Genomic DNA, 23,300 nt, shown 5'->3' with positions numbered 1-23,300 from the left:
TTGTGTACCTTGAAAAGGAGGCCATCCGAGCAGCTTTCGGGCGAAACCAATGATGAAGAAGATGAACAGTTCCAGACAACACATCGTCTAATCAGTCCTTTTTTTTATTGTTTGGTCAAAACAGTGCCATTTTGGTTAAAACATGTCGTTTCATTTAAATAAAACGATGTCATTATGACTTTTAATTTAGGGGTTTGGAAAATGTCAATTTGGTTATCCGTCTTTTAATTTCTCTCAATTTCACCCCTAATTGACCATAAACTTCTAATTTTATGTAATTTTGCCCCTGCTGAACTTCAATGTTAGCCCTGAATTTCAGCGCCTTTTTCATTTTGATCCTTGATCTTGGATTTATGCAAATTGACCTTAATTGACCATTTAACTTTCAAAGTCTCTTCATTTTCACCCCTGATTTCAATCAATTGGGTCCTCATAGTTCGACACCTTTTGCAAAATAGTCATTGGCTGTGAATTTCTTCGATTTAGCCATTAATTTGAACCAATTAACTTTGTAAAAATTAAATTTGGTCTCCTAAAATTTCAATCTTCTCAATTAAGATCAAATTAGACTCCAAAACTTATTTTTTCACCAATTAAGCCCCTAATAAAATTAATTTGAACCATTTAAAGTATAATTAAGTCCTTGCACCTAATTAAATCTTTTAATTGGACCCAAATTAATTCTTAAACATAATTAAACTTTTAATTTGGCCTATGATTAAATAAAATTAGCTTATTAAAAATCTAATTATGTCCATGAACTTAATTTTTATGGAGATTCATCCAATAATCATGTAACTTGACATTGAATCTGTATTGTCTTTCTAGTTTTGGGTAAAATGGGGTACAATTAGGCTTTCGATTCCATCCAAAATTGCAGCTTAATTTTTTCTACATTTGAAATCCTCCCAACTTGGTTTTGTCAAAATGCTAATCTTCTTGCTATTATTATTTTATTTATTTTATTTTTTATTTTGAAAAGAAAAAAGATGAATTTGGAGAATAACCCAGAAATGAGTTATGACGCCTAGTATGATATTTACAATACCTAAGTCTTTCATGTCAAACTTGTTAGTTAACATTTTTTTAGTAGACTTGATCATGTGATCATTGCTGTCTAAAATTAACATATCGTCCACATAGAGACATATAATGACATGGCCTTTATATATGTTTTTTACATAAACATATTTAGCAACTTCGTTGATTTTGAATTCATTTGACAACATAACTTTGTCAAACTTCTCATGCCGTTATTTAGGTGCTTTTTTCAAACCATCTAATTATTTAACAAGTTTACAGACTTTCTTTTCTTGTCTATTGACAACAAACCCTCAGGTTGTTCCATGTAAACCTCCTCTTCAGGGTCACCATTTAAGAAAGCTATATATATATATATATATATATATATATATCCATTTGATGTATTTCAAGCTTATTAATAACTGTAATGGCTATTAATATTCATACAGAAGTTATTCTTGACACATGTGAATATGTGTTAAAATAGTTCACACCTTCTTATTGTCTAAGTCTAATTTTATATTGATCAATAGTGCCATCAACTTTCATCTTTCTTTTAAAGATCCATTTATGACTTAATGGTTTACTTTCGAGAGGAATTTCCACTAGTTCTCATGTATGATTATTGATAATGGATTCAATTTCAGTATTGACTGTCTCCTTCTAATAAAAAGCTTTCAAACAAGATATTTCCTCGGAGTAGGTTCAAGTTTCATTTTCTAACAAGTATGTTAAAATATCAGGACCAAAGGTTTTGATTATGTTTGCCCTTTTACTCTTTCTAAGCTCAACTTCATCATCTTCTAATTGATGATAACTACTTGAGCTAGCCTCAAGCGTTCTCTTAAATGAACGATATTCTCATGTTTCCTTCCATGGAAACATATTCTCAACTAATATAACATTTCTTGATTCCATAATAGAATTAGGATGAATATCTTCAATACTTGACTTGTGTACAAGAAATCGATATGCACATCTATTGTATGCATATCCGATAAATACACAATCCATAATTTTAGGTTCTATCTTGACCTTTTTAGGATCAAGTATTGTTACCTTTGCAAAATACCCCTACATTTTGAGATATATATTGGAAGGTCTTCTACCTTTCTATAATTCATATGGTGTCTTATTTAACTTTTTTTTGGAGTACTTTATTATGTATATAATTGGAAGTTAAAATTGACTCCCTCCATAAGTTCTAAGGTGCTCTCGAACTTATCAACACGACATTCATCATTTCTTTTAATGTTCAGTTCTTACATTCCACAATGCTATTTTGTTGTGGTAAATAAGGAGCAGTAGTTTGGTGGATAATATCATTTTGGGAACAAAAATTCACAAATGATGCTTCGTATTCTCCACCCCTATCACTTGTTATTACCTTTATCTTTTTGTTAAGTTGATTTTCAATTGTATTCTTGTAATGTTTAAATATTTCAAGAGCTTCAACTTTGCTTCTAAGCAAATAGGTATAACAATACCCTATACAATCATCAATAAAAGTAATATAATACTTTTTTTAACTTTTAGTTTGCACAAACTTTAAATCATTAATATCTAAGTGGATTAAGTCTAGAGGTTCACAATTTTTTTTAATTGTTTGAAAAAAAAAAGTTTTGTGAATTTTGATTCTACATAAATTTCACATTTATGATTTTTCTAAAAAATCATACTTGATAATAATTCATGGTTTATTAACCTTTATATAGAATTATAATTCACATGACCTAACATGTCATGCCACACATTACAAGACTCAAACAAATAAGAAGAAGAGGCAATCTTATTTTTGTTTTCATCATTGGTTACAATGCTCATTACATAAAAAGAACGTCATGCATATACCTCTTTCCTACAAACATACCACTCTTAAGAGTATAAATTTATCACTCTAAAAAACCATTTTAAAACTACTTTTGCTCAATAATAGGCTATACATTAAGTTTTTTCTAATGTCAGCAACATACAACACATTGTTGAGGGTGAGGAGTTTTCAAGAGATCATTTTTAGTATGACATTTCCAACACCAAATACCTTAGAGGTTGATGAGTTCGACATGTATAGGTTTTCTCCATCCACTTCTTTGTAAGTGGAAAACATCATCTTCTCAACGCATATATGTCTTGTAGCACTGGTGTCAACTTACCACTGTTTAGGATTATTGATAAGGTTGACTTTGAAAACAATACAAGACAAGTTCATTTCCGAACTTCATTGGTAAGGTAACCAACCTCGGTGACATTGGCTTGAATAATCATTTTCATAGGGTTTCTTTACTTACCTTTATTTTTGTAATCTTTAGCTAGATTCTCAATCTTGTTACAGATAAAGCATTTTCCATTGAACTTCTTGGCAATTTCTTTACTTTTCACAACAAGCTTCATTTTATTTTTGTTATGAGACCTCACCACTTGTTCTACAACATTTGCTTTTAGGACACCAGAAAAGTTGGTTCTCATTTCAGATAACTTATTATCCTTTTTTATCCCCAACCTCAAAATAAGGTCTTCAATTCCTATCTCATTATGCTTATGCTTAAGATAGTTCTTGAAGTCTTTCCAAGATAATAACTTTCAATGATTGCAGCTACTTAGAAGGACTCACTCAGAGACATACCTTCAGCATGTATATCATGTAAGATGAGTTGAAACTCTTGAACTTGGCTCATTATCGTCATTGAATTAACCATTTTGAAATCTAGAAAGTTCTCAACTATGAATTTTTTCATACCGACATCTTCAGCTTTGTACTTTTTGTTAAAAGCTTCTTATAATGCCTTTGCACTCTTAATTGAACTATACACATCATATAGTGTATTGTACAACCCATTCAAGATGGAGTTCTTTTACACAAAATTAGTATGATTCCATGCATCCACAATAGCCACAGTAGTAGGGTTAGATTAATTTTCTGATGATTTTGGCACTTTCTCAGTTAAGAACTTTGTAAAGTTCAAGGTAATCAGATAGAATAACATTTTCTGTTGCCACCTCTTAAAGTTCAATCCATTAAACTTTTCAGGTTTCTCACCATGCACCATAGAAGGTGATGGTCGAATCTTCACTATCAAAATAGTACTTACCGATCAACATTGGTGGGCACAACCAAATCTTGAGTAGTAGAAAACATGATATAATCTAAAAAAATAATAGCCAATAATATTTATAAATAAATATTTTAGCTCTATAATAAGCAAGTAATAAAATAAAACTTGTAAAAGAGTGGCTTTTTAATAAAAATATTTCAATTATGCAAGATAAAATCAATGGTGATTCACTTACGAACTTACCGTATAAAAAAATAGCATCGTGTGAATAATACTTTCACTAAGTAAGTTTCTAAGAAAGATTGGTGGGGTCACAAATAGTTCCTCTTAAAATCCAATCTCATTAGACAGAATTTTCTAGATTGTATTTATTCATCATACTAACTTTCTATACATGTGAACAGTAATGTATATGTGAACAAAACTAACCTAAAAAATTTAATGTCAATCTTATAGAATATAATAAAGATAGCACAAACTATCATAAACAAATCAAGAATTATCTTATCGGAAAAAAATAGATCTATAAGATTTATAACATGCATCAAATCATCCAAAAAGCATGAAAAACAATTTTAGAAGATAAACTATAAATTTTAAACAAAGATATATAACAACCTTCTAAAAATTAAACAAAAAAAGTCATAACATACCAAAAAGTTATAGATTAAAGCTTAGAGAATTAAAATTAAATCTATATGTGAGAATATAGCATAGAAAATGAAGTTAAATTATAACTTAAATTTTAAAGATGCTAAAAAATCTTTAACAATTAATCTATATAATCAATATTATTAATATTTTTTCCACATAATAAACTAAACAAAGTCTCATATAAAGAATAAAGCTTTAAGAATTGTAGATCAAATTTTGTAGATATGTATATATTAGACTAGTAAGCAATGATGTTTAGTTTATCATAACAAGACATGCTAAATATATAAAAAAAGTTTTCAAGAAAAGCCTAGAGTTCATACAAATTTAAATCTATAAGCATGTAATAAATAAATAACTCATGACAAACATGTTTTCAACATAAATATAATACCGGCATGCATACTAAATATGTATCCAAACTTATAATTGATATTAATTCAAAGTCCTGGCATGCATACTAACAATAAAAATATATATGGTTAAATTAAAATAAATGAGGGTACTTACGTATTGAGGAACTTTAAAGTAATGCGACTTTTGTCGTTGTCAAGAATGAATTCTTTGTCCTTAAAGCTTTATTGCTCTTCACTTGTGCAATTAGGATATTTGCAATATGCCTCACAAGATTCCAACAACACCACCTTTGTTTAGATGCACTTTTAAATAAGGTCTTTGAACTAAAGATTATGTAACTCAAATATCTCTCAATATGATGAACTTAAGTTCTGAATTTGAGAGGACAATCAAAACATAAAAAGGAATGAAAACACTAAAAATAATATGAGAAATAGTGTGGAGAAATCTGAAAAATACAAGTCCTACACTCTCCCTTCACCCCCTTTTTATAATGAATTTTGGAAGCTAAAAGGTTGAAGAATTAATAAGGATTAAATTCCACCATTACCAACCATTGATTAGCCACTATAAATCAAGAAAAACCAATAGTTCTTTGAGCGGGAAAACCAAGAGTTCTTTGAGATTAATTTCTCATTCACCCATAATTTATTTATTTAAAACAAGTTTCCAATAATAATTGGGAAACAAATAAGAAAATAAGTGCTTTAGAATGCAAAACATGTAAAATTAAAAGGTATTATATAAATTTTTTAAATTTTAGGACTAACACATAAAAGTTTTAAAATTTAGGGTATCATGGTTGCCTCACCCTTCAATGTAGTTCTGTCCCCATTGATATATAATATTAAACTTGGCCTTATCTAGGGGGTCACTCTACTGATCTACTGACTTGAAACTTGATCTAAATAAGTTTTTTTTTCCGAATTGTTTTGAAAATTGACTCGGTCAAATCTAGGTGATCAACAAGTCAACCCACGACTAGGTTGACTTGGTCAAATCCGAGTGAGACCTAATTGAGTTAACTTCAATATTATTTCTTTTTAACTTTTGTATAAAATGATGTTATTTCAGTTTTTTTAAAAGTTTATTCAAAACGACATCATTTCAGAGTGACACGGGTTAATCGGCTGACCCTTGGGTTAACTTAGCAAGTTCATAACCTCAACCTTAAATTAGATCAAACCTCTGAATGAGTTTGATAACTATGATTAATACATGTAGCATTGAATGAGTTTACTTTTTTTATTTAGTTAAAAACCACTCGTCTTCTATTTATAATCTTCAAACTTAAATGTTAGATTTGGAATGTGACTAGCAAAATCAAATAGAATTCCAGGCTTTAGATTATGTATATTTGGTATTGTAGTAGTTTTTGCCATTATAGATTTAAAAAATTAGGTTTAAGAAAAACACTTTTAGTTGTGATTTTAAAAAAATTAGTTTTAAAAATATGTATTTTATTGAAACTACTATGAGATAAATTTTTGCATGTAAAATAAATGAAAAGCAGGTTTTTAGGAATAAAATAGAGGTTATTTTAGCTTCTACAAAACAAATGTTTAAAATGCAATTATGTGTAGCGTCCATTGCAAAAAGCAAACGTTATTTAACTAACTAAATAATTTTTCTTTATAATGAGAAAAAAAAACAAATTATCACAATATTAAGCACTCTGATTTTTTTAGCATTGCGGTTCAACCGTGTTTTTAAAAAAAATTATTTTTTTTTAGCTTCAAATTAACTTTTATGATGTTTCTGGATCGTTTTAATATACTGATATTAAAAATAAATTTAAAAAATAAAAAAAATATTATTTAAATATATTTTCAGATAAAAAAATTTTGAAAAATAATTTTCCATGAGTCATTAGTCATGAGCATATTCTCTCTATTATGTAGACTTTATAAAGTCTTGAGCAATCCACTAACATTATCTACTGAATGATGAATGATAGTGACCTATTATGTAGACTTTATCAAGTCTTGAGCAATCCACTAACATTATCTACTGAATGATAGTGAACTATTATCATTTCCAAAAACAAAAATGATGAACCTGTTGTCTTCATTTTGTGTCCAGAACCTTGTTGCTGTGCTCATTGTACTGATGCAAGGAAAAGCACTGCCACTGATTACCTCCTCTTTCCTCCTCACTGCAGCTTCAACAATCACTGCTCCTAGTAGCTTTGGTGGAAACGAGACGGATTATGAAGCCTTGCTAGCCTTCAAAGCAAAGATACAAGACCCGCATAGTAATACCTTGAGCTCGTGGAATGATTCTCTCGATTTCTGCAACTGGCCAGGGATCACATGTGGCCGTCGACATGGAAGGGTCAGAATTATCAATCTAGTGGACCAAAAATTGGCAGGCACCTTGTCTCCTTACGTGGGAAATATTAGCTTCCTTCGAGAAATAAGACTCGCAAACAACACAATTCATGGTGAAATTCCACCTGAAGTTGGGCGCCTGTTGAGATTACGAGTTCTGATGCTGACCAATAATTCCATAGAAGGCAAAATTCCAGCCAACTTGTCAGGCTGCTCCAGCCTTGCAGAGCTCTATATTGATCGTAACAAGCTTGGAGGTGAAATTCCTACGGAGCTTGGTTTCTTGTCAAAGCTCACAATACTCTCTTTTCGTCAGAATAATCTCCTGGGAAAGATACCGCACTCCATCGGTAATCTTACCTCCCTTGAAAGTTTGTCTTTGAAAAGAAATGTTCTTGAGGGAACTATTCCTGATTCTTTAGGCCGACTGAAGAGATTAACTAGTCTTCTGCTCGGTGAAAATAAACTTTCGGGTTTCATCCCTCCATCTCTATATAATCTGTCGTTGATTACTACTTTCTATTTGGGTGGCAATGGATTTCGCGGAAGTCTTCCGTCGAATTTAGGCCTATCCTTTCCCCATCTTCAATGGCTTGCATTATGGCAGAACCAGTTTTCCGGACCGATTCCAGGGTCATTAACCAATGCTTCTGAGCTTCAAATTGTTTCTTTTACATATAACAGTTTGACAGGAAAAATACCTGATATTTTTGGAAAACTACATCATCTCTCTGGACTGCATTTCGGAAGTAATAACCTGGGAACCGGAGGAGATGATGAAATGGCGTTTCTTGCTTCTCTGACCAACTGCAGCATGTTGAAAGTTGTGAGCATCAACAACAACAGATTAGAAGGATCGCTGCCGATTACAGTAGGAAATCTTTCAACATATATGGTTTATTTTGGGCTCTCAGGAAACCACATAGTCGGACGTATCCCTTCAGGTATAGGGAACCTAGTTAACTTAACTTTCCTATACATGGATCGAAATCATTTCACTGGTGAAATTCCAACTTCTTTTGGTAATCTACGAAAGCTAGAGCAGTTTTCACTCTTTTCCAATAGACTGTCAGGAAAAATTCCATCTTCTTTAGGAAATCTGTCATTGTTGAGTGTCCTTTATTTAGATGATAACAAATTACAAGACACCATCCCTGCTAGTCTTGGAGGTTGTAAAAACTTGGTGTCGTTGGGCCTTTCTAGAAACAACCTCAATGGCAGCATACCAGAACAACTTTTCGGTACCTCCTCTGTATTATTTTCACTGAATCTATCTCATAACCAATTTACTGGTTCCTTGCCTTCAACCATTGGTAGTCTAAAAGGTCTGAGTGAACTGGATGTCTCTTGGAACATGCTGTCTAGTGAAATTCCAACTAGTTTTGGAGGATGCACCAGCCTCGAGGTCCTGCACATGGAGGATAATTTCTTCCAAGGATCTATTCCTTCATCATTTAGTTCTTTGAGGGGAATTCAATTTCTTGACCTTTCTTGTAACAATCTGTCAGGCCAACTTCCAAACTTTCTTGTGACAATCCCTTTCATAAGTTTAAATCTTTCCTATAACAATTTTGAGGGGGAGGTTCCGAGGAAGGGAGTTTTCACAAACAAGAGTGCAGTATCAGTTGTTGGAAATGACAAACTTTGTGGTGGAATTTTGGAATTTCATTTGTCTGAATGTCCCAACAAGGAGCCAAAGAAGACAAAAATGTCTCATCTGCAATATTTATTGGCAATCACAATACCTTGTGCTCTTGTTGGAGCCATCACTGTCTCGTCTTTTTTGTTTTGTTGGTTCAAAAAGAAAAGAAAGGAGCACTCTTCTGATACTTTATTGAAAGAGTCATTTCCTCAAATCTCTTACGAAAGGCTCTTTAAAGCAACCGATGGATTTTCTACAACCAACTTGATTGGAGTTGGTAGTTTTAGCTCTGTGTACAAAGGAAGGATTGATGAAGATGGAACACTGGTTGCAATCAAAGTTCTTAACCTGCAACGCCGTGGAGCGTCTAAAAGTTTCAAAGATGAATGTGAAGCCTTGAGAAACATTCGGCATCGAAATCTTGTGAAGATCATAACTTCTTGCTCAAGCATTGATTTTCAAGGTAATAATTTTAAAGCTCTAGTTTATGAGTACATGCCTAAAGGGAGTCTGGAGAAATGGTTGCATCCTACTCAAGAAACACATGATGATCAGCAGATAAATCAAGTTCAGCGTCCAAACCTTCTTGAGAGAATCAACATTGCCATTGATGTGGCTGCTGCACTTGACTATCTTCATCACCATTGCCACAGCCCAATCATTCATTGTGATGTAAAACCAAGTAATATTCTTCTTGATAAAGACATGATTGGCCATCTTGGGGATTTTGGGCTAGCTAGAATTTTTCAAGAATTTTCAGAACCAAGTCTTGAAAGCAGCTCGGCTGGAATAAAGGGAACTACTGGATATGCTGCACCAGGTAACAATTGTTCATTTCCATTGCCCATTCCCCTTAACATAGCCAACATCTCCTAGTATATTTGTCATGTAATAAGGGGAAAAAAAATCTTTTTCAGCTATATTTACATATATCTAAACTTTCTCGAGTGACAGAGTATGGCCAAGGAAGAGAGGTGTCAATAGATGGAGATGTCTACAGTTATGGGATCCTATTGTTGGAGATGATGACAGGGAAGAGACCTATCGATGACACATTTGAGAAAGGCCTTAATCTTCACATGTTTGCCAAGATGGCCCTGCCCGACCATGTTATAGAGATTACAGACCCAGTGCTTCTAAGTGAAAGACACTTGGAAAATGCAGCAAGCATGGAGGAGTGCCTGACTTCTTTGGTGAAAATTGGAGTGGCATGTTCCATGGATTCACCTAGAGATCGAATGGACATGAGCAGGGTTGTCCGCGAGTTGCTCATGGTCAGGGATACTTTTCAAGGAACTGCAAGTAGGCCCGAAAACAACAAGTATCCAGGTGCTCATGGTTTTCACAGCTAAGGTAGGATTCTCTGGAGAAAACAATGAACAAAAGTGCCTGAATATGTCCAGACTTGCTGCTTAGGATGGCGATTATGGCATTGAATTGTGAATGATTGAGCCCAACAAGACTGCCTCAATTTATTTTCTGGGCTTGTATATTGAGGATCTTGCCAAGCCCGGTGATTAGCAATTATTTATGGGTGGCTAACTATGTGTGATATTATTTTCAAACCACCATGAAAATTACCACCGAATTTGTTTTAAGAACATGATTTTGAGGCTAATATGATTCATTTAATTTTCATGTTAAAATTTTATTAAAAATTGTTCTTGAATAAAAATATTTTAACATAGAGTATTAACATGTTTAAAATAAATTGTGGGTGGATAAAACATTTTAAATTGAACTAATTTTTAATTTATTAATTACATATAATCTCTTAGATTAAACTACACATTTGTAATCAACATCATCATGTAAATAGCTTATCGTTATCATCATACTTCTAGAACGAGAAAGCTTCATGGTGTTATAGCCACCATGGATTGTTCAATTACTGAGGTTATTGGGGGTCTCTGGGGTTGAAGTGCCTATGGGAGCAGCACAATATTCTTGCTGTCTGGAAGAATTTTAATTTCTAAGGAAAAAAAATTAAATATTTTTCGTATAATTAAAACCACGTTTAAATTTTTGAATAATCCATTTATATCTGCATTATATATTTTGATAAATTCCTTTCTACTGTATACTACTGTATACAAAATCGAATTTTTAGCTTGTATGTTTGGCAATGTGGTAGAATTTATTTTTCAAATAACTTTTCGTGTCGAAATGCATGTCAAAGATGTTTTTTTTATTTTTTAAAAATTATTTTTAACATTAGCACATCAAAACAATACAAAACATATAAATTATATTAAATTTTAATAAAAAAAAATTAATTTTTTTGGGAACGGTTTCTTTTAGAGTGGGGGGTTTCTAAGGGGAGGCTAGCTACACTGCTTCCTTTTTTAATCATGGATTTTCTTTTTTCATTTATTATGCTATGAGAGGGAGAGAATTTAGAGTATTTCTGGAGTAATTATTAATATTTATTTTCTGGAGAATTTAGATATATTTAGATATGATTTTGATATATTTATTAATTTTATAAAAATCATAGGCACATTATAAGGGGGAAAATCATATATACTTTATTTTATTTTTTATTTCAAATAATATTGTCAAAAGCAAGAGCAGAAAAGCGCATTGAATTGCAAAATAAATAAATAAATATTATAAATTAATTTGTTGGAAAATTCGAGGATATGCTAATTATTATTATTTTTATTGTTACAAGAGGATAGCCGATAAATTAAAAATATCCCTCAACAATTGCAGCAGAAGCATTTCCCAAATATCTTCATGTGTCTCGCTTGCTAGCTAAGACCATAATTATTCAATCTTACTTTCAGGTTCACCTCTCACAAATGCTTGGGTTATTGATTAAACAGATTAATTAATTTTTTTAAAAAACTAAAAACAAAATTGTTTTAAAAAAATTTAATCAAAGGCAATAAATTTTAACCGGATTTTATCTAAATTAAATAGATCATGAGTAAACTTATATTTTTTTACCGGATTATACAAAGTTAACTCTTCTAACCCAGGCTAGGTCTTGGATTGAGCCGGTAAGCCAAGTCGGGTTTAATAATAATATTGTAACATATACTAAAAGGGATCGGTGTTTTACTGTGGACTGCACAGTGCAATCCACAATAAAACACTGATCCCACATTGATGCTTTAGGTTTTTTTTTTTTTTTAAAGTTGTCTTAATTGTTTTTAGCTGTTTTTTTTATGCTTTTCGGGATTATTTTTTTCTTCTTTCTTTGTTTTTTTTCTTTTAACAAAATTTTTTTGTTTAATTTAGTTTATTAATGTTTAATTTTTTTATTTAGTTATCAGACTTTCATGACACGTTTTCCGGATTTAATGGGTTAACCTGGTTTGACAAGTTAACCCAAATTTTTTTTTTTTTTTAATTAATTTTTTCCATTTAGTTTAGTTTGTTAATGTTAATTTTTTTCTATTTAGTTATCAGACTTTCATAACACATATCCCGAGTTTTACGGGTTAACCTGGTTTCACGGGTGAACCCAATTAATTGTAACATATACTAAAAGGGATCAGTGTTTTACTGTGGACTGCACAGTGCAGTCCACAGTAAAACACTGATCCCACACTGATGCTTTATGTTTTTTTTTTTTTAAGTTGTCTTAATTTTTTTTAACTGTTTTTTTATGCCTTTCGGGATTATTTTTTTCTTCTTTCTTTGTTTTTTTTCTTTTAACAAAATTTTTTTGTTTAATTTAGTTTATTAATGTTTAATTTTTTTTATTTAGTTATCAGACTTTCATGACACGTTTTCCAGATTTAATGGGTTAACCTGGTTTGACAAGTTAACCCAGATTTTTTTTTTTTGCTTTTTAATTAATTTTTTCTATTTAGTTTAGTTTGTTAATGTTAATTTTTTTCTATTTAGTTATCAGACTTTCATGACACATATCCCGAGTTTCACGGGTTAACCTGGTTTCACGGGTGAACCCAGTTAATTATGGGTTGACCGTCAATTTTTTTTGTTTTTTTATTTTCATAAATTGTTTTTGTTTAATTTAGTTTGTTAATGTTAATTTTTTTTTATTTAATTATCAGACTTTCATGACACAGATCCTGGGTTTAACGAGTTAACATGGTTTGACGAGTTAACCCAGATTTTTTTTTCTTTTTAATTAATTTTTTTTGTTTAGTTCAGTTTGTTAATTTTTACTCTTTTTTTTATTTAGTTACCAGACATTCATAACACGAATCCCGGGTTTAATGGGTTAACCTAATTTAACGAGTTAACCTGTAATTTTTTTTTTTGCTTTTTTTTTCTTTTTAATTTTTTTCCGTTTAGTTTAGTTTGTTAATATTAAATTTCTTTCTATTTAATTTTTTTTTTCTTCTTAGAGGTTTTTTTTCTTTTATTTTTTCTTTTTAATTAATTTAGTTTATTAATATTAAATTTTTTTCTAAGTAGTTCTCGGCTGATGCCTTTAGTTTTTCTTTTTGTTTTTTTGTTGTTTTTATGCCTTTGACTATGAACTGCACAGTGCAGTCCACAGTGAAAAGACTGATGCCTTTTGTTTTTTTTCTTTTTAATTAATTTTTTTTGTTTAATTTAAATTGTTAATGTTAAATTGTTTTCTATTTAGTTATTAAACTTTCATGACACGGATTCCAGATTTGACAGGCTAACCTGGTTTGACGAGTTAGCCCAATTAATTCTAGGTTAACCCATTATTTGTTTTTTCCTTTTTAATTATCAAACTTTCACGATGCGAATTCAAGGTATGACGGGTTAACCTGGTTTGAAGGGTTAACCCAGTTAATTCATATTTTTTTTTCTTTTTCTTCATTAGTTTTTTTCTTCATGTTGGTTTTTTTTCTTTGTTTTTTTCTTTTTAACTAATCTATTTAATTATCACACTTTTATGACACAACCTTGCAGCCAAACCCACGTCCAATGCTATTGGGTCTGGTATTGCAGTCCATACACTTTTATGCTAAGGGTTAACCCAAGTTTAATGTTATTATTAATATTATAAATATTACTCTTGGGTCAGGCGTTGCAACCAAACCTAAGACTCTTGGGTATAACTTTGCAAAAAAACCTAACACTTTTAGATCTTGATTTTTTTTTAAAATGCAAAAAATAATTGACCCGCGGCATCGCGCGGGGATGTAACTAGTAATAGCTAAAGCACATCCAATTGCCAGTAGCACTGGACGTAATGACAATAATATTTGATAGAACAGTTATGAACACAATCCAAGGTAACATTTAGCTGTCCAACCGGTAGATCTTATAAAACATTTTAAGGAGCATATGGATAGTTAGCCATTGATGATATTTAAGGATGACAACAAGTGTGGGTTTTATGGGTAAGGTTTTTTGCTATTTGAGGAGATAGAGCGTTAGAGATGACAATGAATATTTATGGATAAGGTTTTGTACATCCGAATTCCAACCTAAAATAATAATTCAAACCTAACCTGAACCCAATTGAATATGAATTTTTTATTCTAGATTTGATCTGATGAGTTACTCATAACATTATTATTTTTACCTTGAAATTTTACAAAAATTCTCCAAACTGTTCAGAGTTGATTAGAATAGATATCTATCTGTTTCGGGTGAAATTATTATATATTTTTCACCAGGATTATCCCTATAGTACACGATACATCTCTTGTAATGATTGAAGAAAAATAATGTGATTTTGCTTCTTTGTGGTCTCAGGTTCAAACTCTATGGTTGCTCATATGATGATCACTGGAGACTTACATGGTCGTTAACTTCAGGACCTGTGGGATTAGTCGAGATGCGCGCAAGCTAGCCCGAACACCCACGTTAAACTAAAAAAAAAAAATATAATGTCCTTTCTCGTTTTGGCAAATCTTGGAAGTTCCAAGCTTTCGTGACCGCTCGTAGCAAGCTCAGTTAGGAACCACCAGTCCGGTCAGATTAAAGTCTGAATCAAAGAACCAACAGGCAGAACCGCTGTGTGGCAGTGGCTAGATTTGGTGGCTGATCATAAACCCAAGAGGAAATCACCACCTGGTTTGGTGGCATGCACAAGCTTGCTTGGAGAGGGAGGGCCCAACCTCTCATGGAATGTGGCGTTGCTCTCACTCACGAAAGCTGACACTTTGAACCACATTCCATGCTGAATCTAAGCTGTCAAAACACAATAAGGCTATAGTGGAGTCAAGTCACATAGAAACTCTTTCGAAGTACGTTATTTCCTCGATAAATTAATAAAGAATATTTTTATCTATTTTTATTTAAAGTTAATATTTAAATAATATCTCAATTAATTAATAAACCTTCATGATCTAAAAGTATTAATTTAAAATTAATTTTTAGATTCAAAGTAATTCAAACATGGTTAATTAATTAATTTTTAAGCTTACTAGTATTTGGAACAAGTTATTTCATTGCTGTTGGATAGATTCAGATTTCCATCAGATAGTAAAATAAAAAAACTCTTTCAACATAAAGTCTCAATTTTGATTCGATTCTCTGGTTTTTATTTTATTAACATGAATATTCGGGTCAATTTACGTGCACATCGACTAATCCCACAGGCCCTGAAGTTAACGACTATGTAAGCCTCCAGTGGTCATCATATCAGCAACCACAGGGCTCGAACCTGAGACCACAGGGAAAGTAAATTTTTTAATCTCAAACTTTTACCACTGGATCACCTACTAGATGGTTTAATCTCTAATTTTTTTTTTTTTGTCTTAGAGAGATGGATTGTTCGTGATCTATTAACCAGGATCGAAAAGATTTTTTTATTATTTTACTATGATACAAATGTAATAAAATTTCTTCAATGTTCTATATCCTCGACAAAAAAAAGGACAATTTGTTTTTTAATGAGAAGCACGATAAACTTTGAGTTATTGCAGGACATACACTTAATTTATTTTTTTTTGGAATCTAATACAATTTTTTTATTATTTGAATTTAATTAAAATCTTCATAAAAATATAGTAATTCTTAATCACTGAAATCTCTCGTTAAAGCAATCACATACACTTTGTCTAGAAGAAAGATTCAAAACAAGGACATACACTTTGTAGGGTGTAGCCCATGTAATTATGTTGCTGTTCTTCGGCATGAACCAAAATGTTCAAGATCAAAAACACTTGCATCAAGTAGCTAGCAGGATGCTTAGGAACTCAAAAACAATACATGAATCAGCAACTTTTCAACAAAAATGCAACACCCAATAGGCCTTTTGTCATGATGTAGAGTTCATCTCAACGAACCCTAATTGTAATTGTATTTCAAAATAGTGCGTGATGATATCTAATAAATCTCAAAGAATAGAAAATAGTGGATGGTGCTGCGATGCCTGGCTTACTTGCAAAAGCAAGCAGTACGCATGGGACCTCTTCTGCATATTTCTTTGCTAATAATGCAAGCCCTTAAAGTTTAATTATTGAAAAAAGAAGTGTTTTGGTTTTGTATTTTGTGCAAAGACATGCAATTATGCTTGCCACCACCCTATTTATGGGATCCAAAAACTCAATTATTTCACTAGTGGGGAAGATTAGTGCAAGAAGATGTAGACAAATCAAGCAAAATAAATATATTTTTTAACTAAAATATATACATAATTAAAATTTAAAAGGGTATGCTTTTATGAACATAGAAGATATTGCTCATTTCTCTTGGTATTAGGCCCCCCATCGCTGTAGTGGGAAAAAACTACATGTGATATATATCTTATAAACATGAGACAAACACGTATTAATTATTAGGATTTGAGTTTATTTTAAATATTCTTGTTTATCATGAATTAATTAAAATAAAAAAAGAGCAAATTATGTATTTATCTTGCATTTTTAGTTATTAAAATAAAATCGATTGGTAGGCCTTCAATTTATTTTCATTCTAAAATCTCTAGTTTTTTCTTTTAACGTTTTTTTTTCCACAGTAATATTTTAGGACTTAAATAATACGAAAGGTTGTAAGAAATTAATAGTGAAAATAGTAATTTAATTGAGAAACAATTGTGAAAAAAAAAATAATGTTAAAAAATCGATTTGAAACTACCATATTGGTAAAGAAAAATAGCTTAAGTTCTTGGGATTTTGCTGATGTGTTTTCATGTTTAAGCATGTTTAGTGTTTTCATTTTTAAGCATGTTTAGGATATGCGGTGCAAACCGTGTTTTTTTTAATTTTTTTTAATCGTTTTGATGTGCTAATGTTAAAAATAATTTAAAAAAAATAAAAAAATATCATTTTAATGTATTTTCAGGTGAAAAGTATTTTAAACCGTCATCGTTATTATAATTTCAAACAGGCCTTTCATCACATATAAAACAGTTTGGAAAAAAAAAAGGTAAAAAAAAAATATCTTTCTTCTCAAAACAAATCCCTATATTTTTAAATTATCCATCTACTTTTGTCTTCAAGTCCTCAAAATTTTTCATGAATTTTGTTCTATGTCGGCATCTGATTTGAATATCTGTAACCCTGGAAGCCTTGAAATATCTTCAGGAGCCGGTCAGTAATTGACAAATAAATTAGCTGAAATCATGTTATAGAATCACAATTATTAAATTCCGTCTGTTCTGGTAAGTCAACATGATCTTCAACATGATTTTTAAAAAAAATTCAACTCAAAGTTTACTCGATTTGATTGATAGATTCAACGAATTAACTTGAAATCTTGTCAAAATTTATTTTAATATTTTTTAGAAAACAATAATATTTTAATTAATTAAAGTTAACCTGGATCGGTTTCTCTAACCACGTACAGAAATGAGTTTAATAATTTTAAATAATTGTATCCATGAAATATCTTCAGGCGCCGGTCATATTATGAAACGGATAGAAAAAAAATACTAATCCTCTCTTTAATTACAAGTAAAGTACGTATTATTATTTAATCATATCAAGGAGCGTAAGACTTGTCCCTTTAATTATCGCTCTAATTAAAAAAATGATTCAAACTTTGAATCTTATCTTTCCTTTCAAAATTCCAAGTTTCTAACTGAAGTGATTCTAAGTTTTTCTATATAAATAAATAAAAATTTAATATTTTAGAGGTCTCCCCATAAAATTAAGTATTTTATTTATATCAATACATCAAAATTATCTAAAAATATTTAAAAAATTAATTTAATATTTTTTGAGTTAAAAATCAATTTATAAAATATTTTTTAAAAAAACATGTAATAGCACAGAAATAGACACTCAACGTCTAAAAATACACGCCGACAAGAGTTGAACATTGTTAAAAGAATATCTCTCAGTAACCATAAATCACTAATCAAAGACTCCAATATTCAACTGTGAAGCATCGAACCCAACAAACGTGTCTTCTCCTGTAAGTAAAAATAGATACTTGTTAACTAGATAGTGATCCAGATAATAACTTCAGATTAAAATATATATATATATTTTTTTTTCAGGTTCGAGCCCTATAGTTGCTTATATGGTGGCCACTGGAGACTTACATGATCGTTAACTTCAAATCCTATGGGATTAGTTGAGGTACACGCAAGCTAACCCGGACACACGTTAATCTAACAAAAAATTGTTTATATTTCAATTCTTGCAGCCCCCGAGGGGAAAAAAATAAATTCCTTGGTGCTCCTCTGTTGGCCTCAAAACAATCAACAAATATCCCTTCTTCTTCTCGATTTTATACGACCATCTCCTTCTTTTGACAACCCCTTTAATGGGATCCATCAAAATTAGCATCTCTTCCATCCTTTCTTGGATTCCCTTACATCATGTTGTATAGCCAAATCACTAAAGTCTCAAATTAAACCAAGAAAGAAAATCTCGATGACAAGTTGTTGAGCTTTATTCAGTCATGGAGGAGAGGCATGTTCTTTTTGGGAAGTATGAGATGGGGAGGCTACTGGGGAAGGGGACTTTTGCTAAAGTTTACTATGGGAAACACTCGGTAACCGGAGACAGTGTGGCTATCAAAGTTATAAACACAGATCAAGTCAAGAAAGAAGGCATGATGGAACAAATCCAGACAGAGATCTCAGTGATGCATCTTGTTCGTCATCCCAACATTGTTGAGCTCAAGGAAGTCATGGCTACAAAGACTAAGATCTTCTTCATCATGGAGTATGTTCGAGGTGGAGAGTTGTTTGCCAAAGTAGCCAAAGGAAGGCTCAAAGAAGAAGTTGCTCGAAAATATTTCCAGCAACTAATCAGCGCGATTGATTATTGTCACAGCAGAGGTGTTTATCATCGAGACTTGAAGCCAGAGAATATATTGCTTGATGAAGACGAAAACTTGAAAATCTCTGATTTTGGCTTGTCAGCCTTACCTGAACAATTGCTGCAAGATGGACTTTTGCATACTCTGTGCGGGACTCCTGCTTATGTTGCCCCAGAAGTTTTGAGAAAGAAAGGCTATGATGGATCAAAAGCAGATACATGGTCATGTGGGGTGATTCTCTACGTGCTTCTTGCAGGATTCTTGCCATTTCAAGATGAAAATGTTATGAAGATGTACAAGAAAATCTTCAAGGCTGAATATGAGTTTCAGCCTTGGTTTTCAACAGATGCTAAGAGGTTGATTTCAAGACTTCTTGTTGCTGATCCTGAAAGGAGAATCACAATTCCTGCCATAATGAGAAATCATTGGTTTCTGAAAGGGTTTTTAAGACCAATGGCCTTTTCAATTCAAGAATCAATCATGGATAAAACAGAAGAAGATCAAGATCTTGATTCTTGTTCTGTTGTCAAGCCTAAAGTATCATCACCAAGATTCTTCAATGCATTCGAGTTCATCTCTTCAATGTCATCTGGGTTTGATCTGTCCAGTCTTTTTGAGACTAAGAAGAAACCAGGGTCGATGTTCACTTCGAAAGTGTCAGCAAGTGCTATCATGGAAAAGATTGAAGGAGTTGCAGAAGGGCTGAATTTTAAGGTAGCAAAAGTTAAAGATTTCAAAGTGAGGTTACAAAGTCCATGTGAGGGAAGAAAGGGGAAGCTGGCAGTGACAACAGAGGTGTTCGAGGTGGCACCGGAGGTTGCGGTGGTGGAGTTCTCCAAGTCTTCCGGAGATACCTTGGAGTATGCCACGTTCTGCAAGGAAGATGTCAGGCCTGCACTAAAAGACATTGTTTGGACATGGCAAGGAGACAATGTTTGTACTAATGATAACAACAATAGTCAAGTAGAAGATTGTGAAATTCAATTGTTGTAGAAAGGCTTTGATCTTAACTGGGGGAGTTTTACGATTTTCTGTCATCTGTAAATAAGTTTTGGTAAGTAAATTAATGCAGAGGTTGAGTGTCTTCGTTAAGCACAAAATAACCAGAAAGTTTTACACTCTCTTATGATCATCTTATTTAGTTTCAATATTGGATCATCTTAATATCAGTTTTACTTGCAAGAAACTTGTATGCTCGATGGAGGAAAAGAATTTTGGATGCCACCAATATAATTTGATTGTCTTAAAAATAAGAGAAATTATTCAGTTTAACATAAGTTAATGTTCTTCTCTCTAACATATAATCTCAATATACGCAAGACCGGTCCAAAAAGACTTAAACTAGTTTAGAAAACAGTTCCACTGGCTGGTAGGTGTACAAATGGTAGGAAGAACTGAAAGTGGTTATGCTTTCATTGTCGTGTTGGTTTCCCTCCCAGCTATCTATGTTAATGTTCTTTATTTGAGACACGCGTTCAACTATCATGGGTTTTGGCATGGCAAGATCCAAGGAAAAAGGGGAGGCATTTCTCTAGTAGGAGAGACAAAAACCTCATCACCTTCATTGGCTGGTTTCCCACTATCCAAATGCTTTTCTTTTCTTTTTTTTTAATTTCTAAAACTAGAAACTATAAGAGAAGTTTTGGATTTTGCTCGATGTAATATATGATTGGTGATGACGTACTATGATCAGGCACTATATTCAAGTATCAGGTTGTTTCATATTTGAACCGTGGTTAATTAAATATTTATATTATTATTATTTTTTATTAGTTTAGGAAGTACCACACTAAGGGTAAAATTTTAGTACCTACTATCTTTTTTTATCATAAAATCAGTAATTTTAAATAAAAAACAATAAATAAATAAAAAAGCTTTAAATTTCAAGAATAAAAATATTTGTTCTTATATTTTTTAGTGTGATTAATGCTTTAAAATACACAAGCCTTTTAAAGTAAAAAAAGTTATGAACTCTTTACTTGGATAGTTCAAAAGGTATTTATAACCTCTGAATCCTGACGTCTTTATAAAAAAAAAAAGACCAGGAAGTCCTTCACTTCTGATGACATTAATGAAGGATAAATATTTTTTATAAATCATTAATGAGATGAAAAATATAATAGGCCAATTGAGAAACCTTTTATACATTTATATATGTAGGGATATGATTACCTCCTACATGAACAGTTCATATAGATAAAACTATATGGTCATAACATGAATTTCTAAGTTTAACTGGGTCTGGCATCTTACCAAATCCACGGTGATTTGAACAACTCATGGATGAATCCAAATACATTCAGTCTGATATTTTGTCAAACTCATGGTGACCTGCGCTGAACTCATGGTTGTACCTAAGTATATTGGGTTTGATATCTCGCTAGACTCATGGTGACTTGGACTTAGTTCATAACTGAACCCAAACATATTAGGTCTAATATCCTATTAGATTCATGTTTGATTGGGCTAATATATTATCTATGGGTTTGAATTGTTTCAAAACATAAAAATATTGACTCATGAAAAACAAGTTTGGACCATTCATGGGGATGAAAGTCCTATTAAACATTCGGAATGTACCACTCCCATCTACCTTTTGTTCTAGCTAACGAAGTTGTTCATGGCTTCTTCTTTGCTTAAAATTAAAAGTATTGATTCTTGAAAAACCATAGTCTAACTATGAACTTCGTCTTCTTCTTCTTGATTTTTAGGGTTAGGATTTTTTCAACTTTCCGTGCTAACAAATGTTTTTTTAATGATTTAATAAAAAACAGACTACCCATATTTTTTTATTGGATGGGTTATTTTAGAGATAAAATTACGTGATATTCCATCGTAGATTGTTTAGTTATGGAAACTTTTTATGCATGGATGGGATCATGATGCTGAACATATATATATATATATATTTGGGAATTTTATAAGCTTTTTCACATATATTATTTCGAATACTTTATTTGAGAATTTGGAAGGATGCGTTGACATCAAGACTAAAGATAGTGTAAATATAAATCTCCTGGTGAAAATGATACGTAGATTATCCATTACAACGTATCCTAAATGGTGTGGGGAAATCACTGTTTTTCCACATACAAAACACTGTGGATTACAACAGTAATCCACAGTGCTTTTTTTTTTCTTTTTTCTTTTTGTTTTGGTAACTTTTTCCTTTTTTTTTTATTTTTGTTTTTTTTTTTCAAAATTACTTTTTTTTTCAACTTTCCTATTTTTTTTCATTTTTTTTTCTTTTGTTTTTTCCAAAATTATTTTTTTTATTTTACTTTTTAAATAGTGATCTGGTTAAAAAATTTTCTTTGTAATTTTTTTCTTTAAAATACTATGGATTTCTGCGATGTTTTTCCACATAATTTTTCTATTTTATTTCTTTATTTTTTAAAATTATATTTGTCGATTTTTTTTAATATGGAGCTGATTGAGAATTTAGTTTCGTAATTTTTTTCTTTTAAACATCGTTGATTGCTACAGTGTTTCTCCGCATGGTTTTTTTTATAATTTTCTCCGAAATTATTTTTTTTTTATTTTATTTTTTAATATTGAGCTGGTTAAAAATTACATTTACAATATGTGAGGAAAGCACTGTAACTTTCCTCGAAAATTACTGTTGATTGCTACAGTGTTTTTTCCCACATGGTTTTTTTTCTGTTTTTGTTATGTTTTTTTCTAAAATTATCTTTGTCAATTTTATTTTTTTAATATTAAGCTGGTTAAGAATTGCAATTACAAGTAAATACAAGTTTTTCCTCACAAAACACTATGGATTGATACAGTTTTTCCTCACATGGTTTTTTTCCAGTTTCTTTTGTGTGTTTTTTTTTTGTAATATTTTTTTCCAAAATTATCTTCGTCGATTTAATTTTTTTTAATATTGAGTTGGTTAAAATTTAACTTTGTAATAAAGCTTAATCATGTGGGGAAAGCATTGTAGCTTTGCTCATAGAATATTGTGGATTGTTATAGTGTCTCTCCGCATAGTTTTTTTTTGTTATAATTTTTTTCAAATTATCTTTTTTAATTTTATTTTTTTAATATTGAGTTGTTTGTGAATTACAATTACAAGTCATTACAAATAAGGCTAAATCATGTGGGGAAGCACTGTAG

General features: G+C 31.3%; 2 protein-coding genes across 2 annotated transcripts; both read left to right on the top strand.

Annotated features, from left to right (window-relative positions):
• The first annotated feature begins 7,054 nt into the window (after positions 1–7,054).
• LOC7465414 (probable LRR receptor-like serine/threonine-protein kinase At3g47570) lies at positions 7,055–10,677 on the top strand. Its single transcript, XM_002324289.4, has 2 exons — positions 7,055–9,879; positions 10,014–10,677. Exons 1-2 carry the CDS (start codon positions 7,137–7,139, stop codon positions 10,409–10,411), a joined length of 3,141 nt encoding a protein of 1,046 aa, XP_002324325.4. The 5' UTR covers positions 7,055–7,136; the 3' UTR covers positions 10,412–10,677.
• Positions 10,678–18,561: 7,884 nt separating this feature from the next.
• On the top strand, positions 18,562–20,305 carry LOC7465415 (CBL-interacting serine/threonine-protein kinase 5). Its single transcript, XM_002324290.4, has one exon. The coding sequence runs from the start codon at positions 18,819–18,821 to the stop codon at positions 20,172–20,174; it is 1,356 nt and encodes a 451-aa protein (XP_002324326.2). The 5' UTR covers positions 18,562–18,818; the 3' UTR covers positions 20,175–20,305.
• The last annotated feature ends 2,995 nt before the right edge of the window (positions 20,306–23,300 follow it).

This window comes from Populus trichocarpa, chromosome 18 (assembly GCF_000002775.5).
Source record: "Populus trichocarpa isolate Nisqually-1 chromosome 18, P.trichocarpa_v4.1, whole genome shotgun sequence".
NCBI lineage: Eukaryota > Viridiplantae > Streptophyta > Magnoliopsida > Malpighiales > Salicaceae > Populus > Populus trichocarpa.
This window is presented reverse-complemented; position numbering and strand designations above follow the sequence as displayed.

Excerpts from the sequence above, each read along its gene's own strand:
- LOC7465414 (XM_002324289.4), top strand. The coding sequence starts at position 7,137 with ATGATGAACCTGTTGTCTTCATTTTGTGTCCAGAACCTTGTTGCTGTG. Across the intron at positions 9,880-10,013 it reads TACTGGATATGCTGCACCAG|AGTATGGCCAAGGAAGAGAG; the intron begins GTAACAATTGTT and ends CTCGAGTGACAG.
- LOC7465415 (XM_002324290.4), top strand. The coding sequence starts at position 18,819 with ATGGAGGAGAGGCATGTTCTTTTTGGGAAGTATGAGATGGGGAGGCTA.